Genomic DNA, 10,268 nt, shown 5'->3' on the forward strand with positions numbered 1-10,268 from the left:
AGAAAAATTTACCTGACCATTTTCAAGAGGGGAAAACCTTGAATTTTGAAGAACTTAAAAAGTCATTTAAAAGACATTTCAGAAGTCAGTGAAGGTCATTTCCCGAATTCTAGAAATCGAAATTTTCTCGGGGGAACTCGGACCCCTTTTTTCTTTGGGGTTCATTGGTTCTATTGAATCATTTTCAAGAGGGGGGAAACCTTGATTTTTGGAGAAATTAAAAGTAATTAAAAGACACCTCATAAGTCGGGAAAGCTCATTTCCCGCTTCTAGGAATAAAAATTTTCCCGGGGGAGAACCCCCGACCCCCTTTCTTTTGGGGATTGGGAAAAAATTACCTGACCGTTTTGAAGAACTTAAATTAAAATCGCTATAAGATACGGTACTTCAGAAGTCGGGAAAGCTCATTTCCCACCATTTAGAAATTAACATTTTCCCGGGAAGAACCCTAACCTCCGTTTTTTCTTTGGGTTCATTGATTCATATAATAATTTTCAAGAGGGGAAAACCTTGACTTTTGAAGAACTTAAAGTAGTTAAAAGACACCTCAGAAGTCGGGAAAGCTCATTTCCCGCCTTCTAGGAATCAAAATTTTCCCTGTGGAGAACCCACGGACCCCCTTCCCTTTTTGGGATTTATGGATTCATGGAAAAAAAATCGTATGCAACTACTCAATTTTTTTTATGTGTGTATACACACATAAGGCCTATCTACTGTAATAACAATGGGATAAATTTACCTGACTGTTTTCAAGAGGGGGAAACCTTGATTTTTAAAGAACTTAAAAGTAATTAAAAGACACCTCAGAAGTCGGGAAAACTCATTTCCCGCCTTCTAAGAATCACAATTTTCCCGGGGGAGAACCCCCCTTTCTTTTTGGGATTTGTGGATTCATGGAAAAAAATTGTATGCAACTACTCATTTCTTTTTTATGTATGTATATACACATAAGGCCTATCTACTGTAATAACAATGCGATAAATTTACCTGACTGTTTTCAAGAGGAAAAACCTTGAATTTTAAAGAACTTACAAGACACCTCAGAAGTCGGGAAAACTCATTTCCCGCCTTCTAGGAATCAAAATATTCACGGACCCCCCTATTCTTTGCAAACCTTGAATTTTGAAGAACAAAGTCATTAGAAACCTATAGCTTAAAAGTCGAGAAAGGTCATTTCCCGCCATCTAGAAATCAAAATTTTCCCGGGGGAGGACCCCTTTCCTTTTTGGGAAAAATGTTGACCCCCCCATCCCCTAGGTTTTTCCAGATCTGCATGATTCATATTCCCATTCATCTTATAAGTGGGCCCCCCACTTTGAAAAACGTTCCGCCGGCCCTGATATATATATATATTTATATATTTCATAGTAAAACATTTGAATTCTGAGAGTATGGATATGATTCTAATGTTCTAATGTAAAACATGAGTTACGTAATTTTTAAGATACCATACAATATTTGACCTTGAATGACCTTAAATGACCTATTTGTGGCAATCTGACCAGGTCAAAAATGGTAATGGTATGGTATATACATTGAATGACCTTAAATGACCTTTTATGACATTAATGACCATCTGACCATGTCACAAGTGTAATAAATCCTTGACCATGAAATATAATTTTAGATATCTTAGGCCTAATTCTCATGGCAACCATTTTGAAATTTAAGATGGCTGCCAGAATGACCTCGAATGAAATATTGTAGTTCATTGTAAAGATTTTGAATTCTGAGAGTCTGGGTATGGTTCTAATGTAAAATATGACAATTAAATCACATATATTGAGTGAAATTGTGAACGATGAACTTGTGAAGGATGGTAATTAGTTCATGTAGGCCTACACTTGTCATCAAGCCAACAAGATACAGATTTCAGAAAGATTGGAGCCATTTTTAAAAAGGCATTATCCTCGCTGCATATTTAATGGTACGCGAATATGCTAGGCCCCCCAATGTGCGCGGCCTAGGCCTCAGCCTCGCATATGAATCGTAATAGAAACCAACAGAAATATTATCCATAAATTACTAAGTTGGAACACTAAATATGTAATAATATTCATTTTAATGGTATATATTTATTTCACACATATTAATTATTGGTGTAACAGACGGTCTTGGAAATGCTCTGTATAAATACGATCTTCCTGATTATGATCGCCGATGTTTCCAAAATGGAGTACATGCTACTGTTTGAGTCCAACGAAATGGAGGTACCCTTAGTTTCCAGAGTCGGATTTGCATCCCAGCTAATATCCTAAATTATAGATTATAAATTTTTATAGCAGGATTTTGAATTCATTTCTGATCAAATTTTTTTTGTATTTTAAATTAACGATTTTCTAGGGCACAAAATCGTAAAAATTGTGTACCACGAATTGGCCATTAAATTACACTTTATCGTTTCGGTCAAAATACACCAAAAGTATTTCACTGTATTGTTAAACTATTTATAAACATATTTTACCATTATTTTTGTTTTGTTAAGTAAGTTGTTTGATGAATTAACGTTTTCTCAAACACCACCAAATTTCGATAATTTGAACTAATTTCGAAAAATAGGGCACCCTCTCCTAGGCGAAATTTGACACGATTTTTCCAGTGGCTTTCCTACTGTATGGAAAATCTTTCCCCATTGAAGATGCCCTTATCACCCCTTATCACCCACATTTTAGGGAGTTTTGCTCAATTTCGACGAAATTAGAATTAAAAACACAAAATTCTTTCGCGTGCATTTTTTAAGGTTAAAGCTTGTGCTTGCCCTCCTTTGCCTCCTAAGTTATTTAAACACATAATAGTCCCAAACTCAAGAAAGAAAATTTAAGATACTGTAGATTGTTTTACCTAAAAGAAGGGCCTCAATGTGTAATGATAGTGAAAGAATATGTTTGTAATAAATAAAGCCGTAATGAAAATGCTTATAGTCAGTTTCAAAAAAACGAGTGTGGCCATAACATAAGCGCATTTCTTGTTGAGGTATGCCAATTTCCTCCAAAAATTGCACTTTAGGGGTTTTGATCAATTCCGACAAAATTAGAATTAATAACACAAATATTTTGTGCGCGCTGCGCACACATTTGTTAAGGTTAATGCTTGTGCTTGCCCTCCTATGCCTTCTAAGTTATTTAAACACATAATAGGCCCAACTCCAATAGAAAGAACATTTAAGATAGATCGTTTTACCTAAAAGAAGATGTGTATTGATGGTGAAGGAATGTTTGTAATAAATAAAACCATGATGAAAATGCTTATATTTAGTTTCAAACACACGTGTGTGGCCTATATTATAAATAAGATAAGCCCTATGTCGTATTGTTTTCTATAATGGGGGGGGGGGGAGGGGAAATGGTGGGGTATCACACCGGGTCATAAATTACTAACCGGGAAAATTATTACCATTGCCCCCCCCTGACCCAAGACCCTTGTTACGCACCTGAACATTTCCATTTCTATTAATGCAAAGTTGATTTTTCTATACCTTTGTATTACATTTGTTCTTGCATTTTAATTGTAGTTTAACACTAAATGTCTTTCATTTTCTTGTGCTTTTGTAATTTTGTTAATTTATATTTTTACCAAATCTATTGGTAGACCAGTACATCAATTGTATTGACAGAGCTTATGCCCTACACAAAAATTATTAGTTTATCACCCTATCTTGACTGGAAAAGTGATGAGGATGGAATCACTTTTTATTTTTTATTTTGCTAAAGACAAATATCATGCTTGGGTTGTTTGCTGGTGCATTGATATTCATAGTAACATAAATTGAAAGAGATAATATAAACAACTACTAACTATTTAATCTACTATTTAATTAAAAAATGAAAAAAGGTTTTTTTTTTCTTTTTAAAGGCTTTTTTATTCAAAAATTTGCTTTTTCCATTACCAATTAAGATGTACTGTCCCTTGAAAATGACCAAAATCATAAAAAAAATATTTTTTAAATTAACTTGCTCATTTTGCAGTAACATACAAATTATTAATTTGAGCATAGAATTTATTAAATTAAAAAAATGTGTTCCCTGATTTTTTAACTGGATAATTATAATAAAGATAATAAAACACTTCCAGTGACTGTAAGTGTTTCTATCATTTTTTCGCTGTAAAATGATGGTTTTTATGGGTAAGCATTTTTTAAATACACTAATTTTTATGTTCAAGTTGATAGTTTTTATGTTACTTCAAAATGGGCAAGTAAATTTCAAAAATGATTTTTATGATTTTTTTGTTTTTTGCATGAGGATGATAAACTAATCATTGTTTTTATTAGGCCTATAATATATAGTATAAGAATACAAAGGAAGATTTGTATTGTATTTTATTTTTAGCTACTGTAGGAGCACATCCGTGTGAGGGCGCTAGTCAAAATTCCGAATAGGAAAGTGTCACCATATCGGAAAAAGAATCAGGGTCAAATGGGGCCTTTTCCTGGATTCTGATTGCATATTACAAAAAAACAAACACTCAGACGATGTTCTCCAATAATTTCCAATTCGGAAGACAGAATTCCCACCTTCCAAAAACATAGCAGTGATTTGTTTACAATGTTTTCTAATAACAACTCATTATCACATAAACATTATAAAAATATCAAAGATTAATATATATATATATATTAACTTTATGTCATGATATTTTTGATGTAATTTAATAAGACTTTGTGCACCAAGTGTTTAAATGCCCAGGCTAGGTAGAGTCTGAGCCACTCTGCGCCCTGATACAAGTGATATGTCATCGCGTAGCCTACCATAACGTGTGCAGAGAGAAAAGACATTGCGTCGAGGCTTAGCTAAGCTGTACACGTGGTGCATGCATATGATGACACATCCAAGATAGGCCAACATGAATAAATCTGGAAAATGATTATTTTATTAAATTTAGCATAACTTTAGCATTTCAATTAATTTTTGTCATCTAAACAGTAGATTACTCACAATGTGTTCTTTCCATTTAATTAATGTGAAACGATATTTGAAGTCAAGTGAAGGACACAACTTTTTGTGTGCTCCTAGCTAGTAATGTACCTTCAAGGAGACATGCCTCAATAAGTTATGGAAGCTGTCTAAAAGGCCTAACAAAAGTATAGATTTTAATGTTTCTTATGATCATTCTCTTTGTTCTGAAATCGGATATTATGTAACTGGAGTATGCTAAATCAGTTATTAAATTATTTAAATTTAGTAAATTTCTCTTTTAAGTGTAACAAACCATAGCAGTATAACTTCAAGCAAAGCTTTCACAGCCAAGTAACATGGTAATCTTTCAATAAAGTCATAAATCCTTTCTTCACAAAGCTTGTTCTTTTGCTCTAGATCCAGAATCAAAAGCCAGTTATCTTTATAATTTTCTAACAGCGGCATGTTATATCGTACATCAAGCGTTTTATAACAATTTTAGTCAGTATCATTCCTAGCTTCAACAGGAATTGTCTGTATTGTGTGAATGAAGACACTTCACGTTCCCTGATTCTTTGTAAAGGTGGAAGTACAATTCTGGTTATACTAATAATATTGTAATAAATTATAGTTTTTTTCATTTGCTACCTCGATACTAGTAACCAGGCAGTTACCATTATACAGTAACAAAATGTTTTTTATTTCAACATTAACTATTACTGTAGGCCTATGCACAACATTCTAAATTCATATGCGCTGGGTCTAAAGCAAGGGTCACTCAGTTACTCTGTAAATCATAATAAAAGGAGGGTGGCTTACATTATATATACTATATTTTTTTTACTTTACCAATAATTTACTACTAAAATTGTGATTTTTTAAAATTTTGATTAATTTAAGGGAGACCAAGACAGACCCCCTCTCTCCCTCTGGTCAAGAAATTTGTGCCAGATGCATCACATTTTCATTTTTTAGAGCACCTTAATTTTATCAACTTCACTTAAAGTTAATTAAATTAGAACTAGAGAGTTTTAATATTGTTATCATGAGTAAGTTTCCACACAATTAATATTTAACAGTTTGAGAGACACTGAACCAAGCATTGAAGAGCTTAGTTATGCCATCAACTCTTTATCCAATGGCAAAGCTGAGCTACTGAAAAAAGCTAAGGCTACTCTTTTACCACACTTAAATCAACTACTTATACAGTGCTGGAGTATATCCTGAATCACTATGTGGATTTACAGAAAAGTGCTTGACTATGGACGATTCTCACTTAAACAGCTGCAAGAGTAATGCCGTGAACAGAAAAAGCCAATCTACAATGTTGTTTTTTGTCTACCTGACAAAAGCTTTTAACATGGTAAATCGAGGAGGTCTCTTCATGACTCTAGAGCGGATAGGATGCCCTCCAAAATTACTCAATTTCATCAAAAGCTTTCATGAGAATATCAAAGCCTGTGTGAAATGTAACCAGAGTACTTCTCAAGCTTTTAGGATTAATAGTGGTGTCATTTAATTCTCGGTCATGCTGCTATATGCTTTCAAAAATATCAATGAAGGCATACGCCTATACTCACATTCCACCGGCAAATTATTCAACCCATCAAGACTCAAAGCTAAAACAAAAGTTAGTGAGATACTTGTGAGAGAACTTCCTTTTGCTGACAATGCAGGTCTAGTATCACACTCAAACATTGGTCTCCAGCAGCTAATAGATTGTTTTAACAATGCATGTAAAAAGTCAACACAACACAAAGTCATCAACACAACGAAAACTGTTGTAATGAGCCAAGGCACCACAGAACCTCCTAAAATTTACCTCGAGAAGAAGCTGCTCGACTTGTTCATAAATTCTGTTACCTTGGTTCCACCATATCTGACAGACTATCACTAGATAATGAATTAAAACCCGCAGATAGGTAAAGCTGCAACAACTTTTGGACGTTTATCGGTAGGGTTATGGTCCAACAACAAACTGACACTAAACACAAAGATCAAATATACAAAGCATGTGTACTCAGCATTCTGCTGTACAGCAGGGAAACATGGACACTATAATAAAAACAAGAAAAAAAGCTCAACGCATTTCATGTTAGATGTCTCAGATGTATTATGGGCATCTCATGGCAAGATAGTGACAAATGTGACCCAAGCTCACAAATGGGCTGTAAACTCGCACCGCACTATATTGAGAAACAAGCCTCCATAGCCAGAATAGGGCGTAGAACGTAAATTTTGTGTGAATTAGGTTTTGGTGTAATAAATAAAGTATAACTTTTAATCTTACTATTTCTGAAGTTTGAGTTTAAAATTCCAACTGTAAGAGGTAAAATTTAGCCATTTTCGGTTGGGAGCTTGTGAAAAATGAATAGAAATCTGCTGAAAATAAAATCTCAAAACTAAGAAAGTGGATAAGATGACAATTATTTAAACGGTCATAACTTTGCTTCCAGACACCCGATTGAGTCCATTTAACTGTCATTTTAAAGTAAATGATATGTTCTATGCCATTATAATAAAAACTCATTTTAGCCTGAGGACGAGGTTACAGCCCTTTTGTGAGCTTGGGTCACAAATGCTCGAGTCCTTGAGCAAGCAAACATTCTCAGTCTTATTGCAATAACGAAGCAGAGACATCTTCATTGGCTGGGTCATCTTCTTCGTATGCTTGATAGAAGACTACCCAAAGACATACTATTTGGTGAATTCACATCAGGTAAAAGAGGTATTGGATGACCCATGCTGAGATTCCAAGATGTCTGCAAGCATAATATGCACTGACACTGACACTAATTCATGGGAAACTCTTGCACAAAACAGAAATGATTGGCACAGTACCTTACATGAAGATGCCATCAAGTGTGATATTAATTACCTAGATATGATCAGAGAACGTCGTGAAAGAAGAAAACAGAATGTGTCACAAAATGATCCACAAGGGAATGTAATCGTGTTTGAAAATCAAGAATCAGACTGTTCAGCTTGAAAGGAGCTGCCCTAGCAACTAGAGGTAATATGAGCTACATTGCTATAAACTGGAAAACACATTCTCACCGTCTGAACCTGATGAATGGGTGCCACATATACTCATTATTAACATATTATATTTTCTTAATAAAAGTATAAACCTGAAAATTAGGTTTAAATTTCTTTGAGCCAAGTACCAGATAAAACATTACATAATTATTTAGCAAATTACTACATTGATAAGCATATTCCTATCTTGTTATTAGTATTATAGTAGCATTAAATATTTACATGTATTTTATAAAAAGAAAAGTATTTTACTAATTTCACAAATATAACTGCCCATACTACATTTATCATGTACACTGCATTTACCTAACATTCCAAGTTAGTGGAATTTATTTTGCACCAAATGAATCCAAACCACTGGCCCACCCCTGACTACTACAGATCAACAAACATAAGGACAGACATGGAAAAAGCAAGGGAAGTCAAATTAAAATAGACTTAAACCAATTCTTAATTCTGAGAGGATGGTACTGTACCAAATCCAATACATGCATACAGTAACATCCAATTAGAATTAAAGAATAAGTTTAAGACTGGTGTAGCAATAGCCACTGCCATCAAAACAATATGCCCACCTGGTAATGGTCTTCGAAGACCTTCCATTGGGCGATTACCCTGCACAGCTGATCTTGATGAATCAGGAATCGGCTGATTCCAGACTAAATAGTTGTAAGCATCCTGTGCTTGGAGTTGCTGCAGCTGTTGAGGCAGGAGCAATTGTCTTGCTGGTGGGGGTTGCTGTTGATGACTAGACATTGCACTTTCGCCCATACCATCTGCTGGTCCACAATATCCTAGAAGCAGATAAATTTCTTAATTTTAAACAAATTTATGAAGGGAATAAGATTAACAGAATTGTCAGGTATTAATCTGATTCTATTTGTTGTCATACGATATTACAAACTTTTGAGGTTGTCGCTTACAGAGGTAAATCATAAGAAAAAGTTTGAACTCAAAATGTGGTCGCAGTCGCTTACGAAAGATGGTGGCTTACAAGAGGTATCAAATGCACTTATTAGATAGGGATAACAAACAGGACTACTGTATATGAGAGAGAGTGGACATTAAGTGAGGTGATCTCTTACAGGAGGTGGTCGCACAGGGTAAAACTGTATTATACCAGGGAAAAGTAATCCACTGCCATCAAAATAATGTGCCTTCCTTAGGATGGTTTTTGAAGACTTTGCAGCGCAAGTTGCTGCAGCTGTTGAGGCAGTAGCAATTGTCTTGCTGGTGGGGGTTGCTGTTGATAAGTAGACATTGCACTTTCGCCCATAACATCTGATGGTCCACAATATCTTGGCAACAGACAAATTTCTTAATTTAAACTTGTTTATGAAGTAATAACAACAATAATAATAATAGTTGGATTTGTATAGCGCATCATGCGAAAAAGCCTCTATGTGCTTGGTGATTGACATTGTGAAAAAAAGTTGATGTTATCCTATGAAAAAACCTATTCCTTAAACTAAAGCATGGTTGGCCGTTGGCTCTGAGGAGTTCATTCGCCCTTTGTTCAGCTGTTTTTTTTAATTGCTGTTGGGTGTCCATCCACCCTCCCACCGGCAGCCGCTAAGACCACCAAATGGGGTTGCCGGAATTAGTCGCCGACGACTCGACCGGATGCAGTTTATAACGTCGTACCCAGGACACTATAATGTTACACTACACTTACATACGCTAAAATACACTTACTTAAGTAATTGGTTAAAGTATCGAACGGAGATTCAGCATGTCGCTTATGTACATTGGTGAAAGACCAAGAAGAGCTTCGTATGTAATGAGATTTATCTTAAAAACTATCCTTTGTTTGACTGGAAGCCAGTGAAGGTGATTTAGAATAGGTGTGATGTGATGAAAACGTGGAGTTCCAGAAATAAGTCTAGCAGACATATTTTGAGCACCCTGCAGTTTTGAGATTAATTTATCAGGAAGGCCATATAGAATGCTGTTGCAATTGTCCAACCTGCAAGTGTTGAATGCATGGACAATCTTAATAAGTGCTTGTTCGTTAAAAAGGTGGCGAATGCACCGGATATTTCGTCCCTGAAATGCTATAGATTTACAAATACTGTTAACATGCTTCTCCATGCCCATATTGGAATCAAATAAAATCCAAAGATTCTTATACTGCAGTAGATGGAATAGCATCAACATCACCAACTGTAAATCTGTCAATAGTTGGAATGCTACTTCTATGTTTAGAATGAATGTAGGTAAGAATGGCCCCGGAAAAAATGGCCCCAGAAAAAATGGCCCCGGAAAAAATGGCCCCGGAAAAAATGGCCCCGGTAAAAATGGCCCCATATGACAGGTAGGTAAAAATGGCCCCAA

At 35.1% G+C, this 10,268-nt stretch overlaps 1 protein-coding gene across 1 annotated transcript in view; it reads right to left on the reverse strand.

The window, feature by feature from the left end:
• The window catches only part of LOC117113704 (NACHT, LRR and PYD domains-containing protein 12-like), a 24,106-nt gene that overhangs the window by 7,683 nt on the left and 6,155 nt on the right, over positions 1-10,268 (reverse strand). Inside the window, exon 3 of the mRNA XM_033257125.1 lies at positions 8,510-8,728. Within this exon, the coding sequence (XP_033113016.1) occupies positions 8,510-8,728 (219 nt within the window). The remainder of the gene's footprint in view (positions 1-8,509; positions 8,729-10,268) is intronic.

This window comes from Anneissia japonica, unplaced genomic scaffold (genome assembly GCF_011630105.1).
Source record: "Anneissia japonica isolate Jap-2015-1 unplaced genomic scaffold, ASM1163010v1 scaffold287786_len32136_cov130, whole genome shotgun sequence".
NCBI lineage: Eukaryota > Metazoa > Echinodermata > Crinoidea > Comatulida > Comatulidae > Anneissia > Anneissia japonica.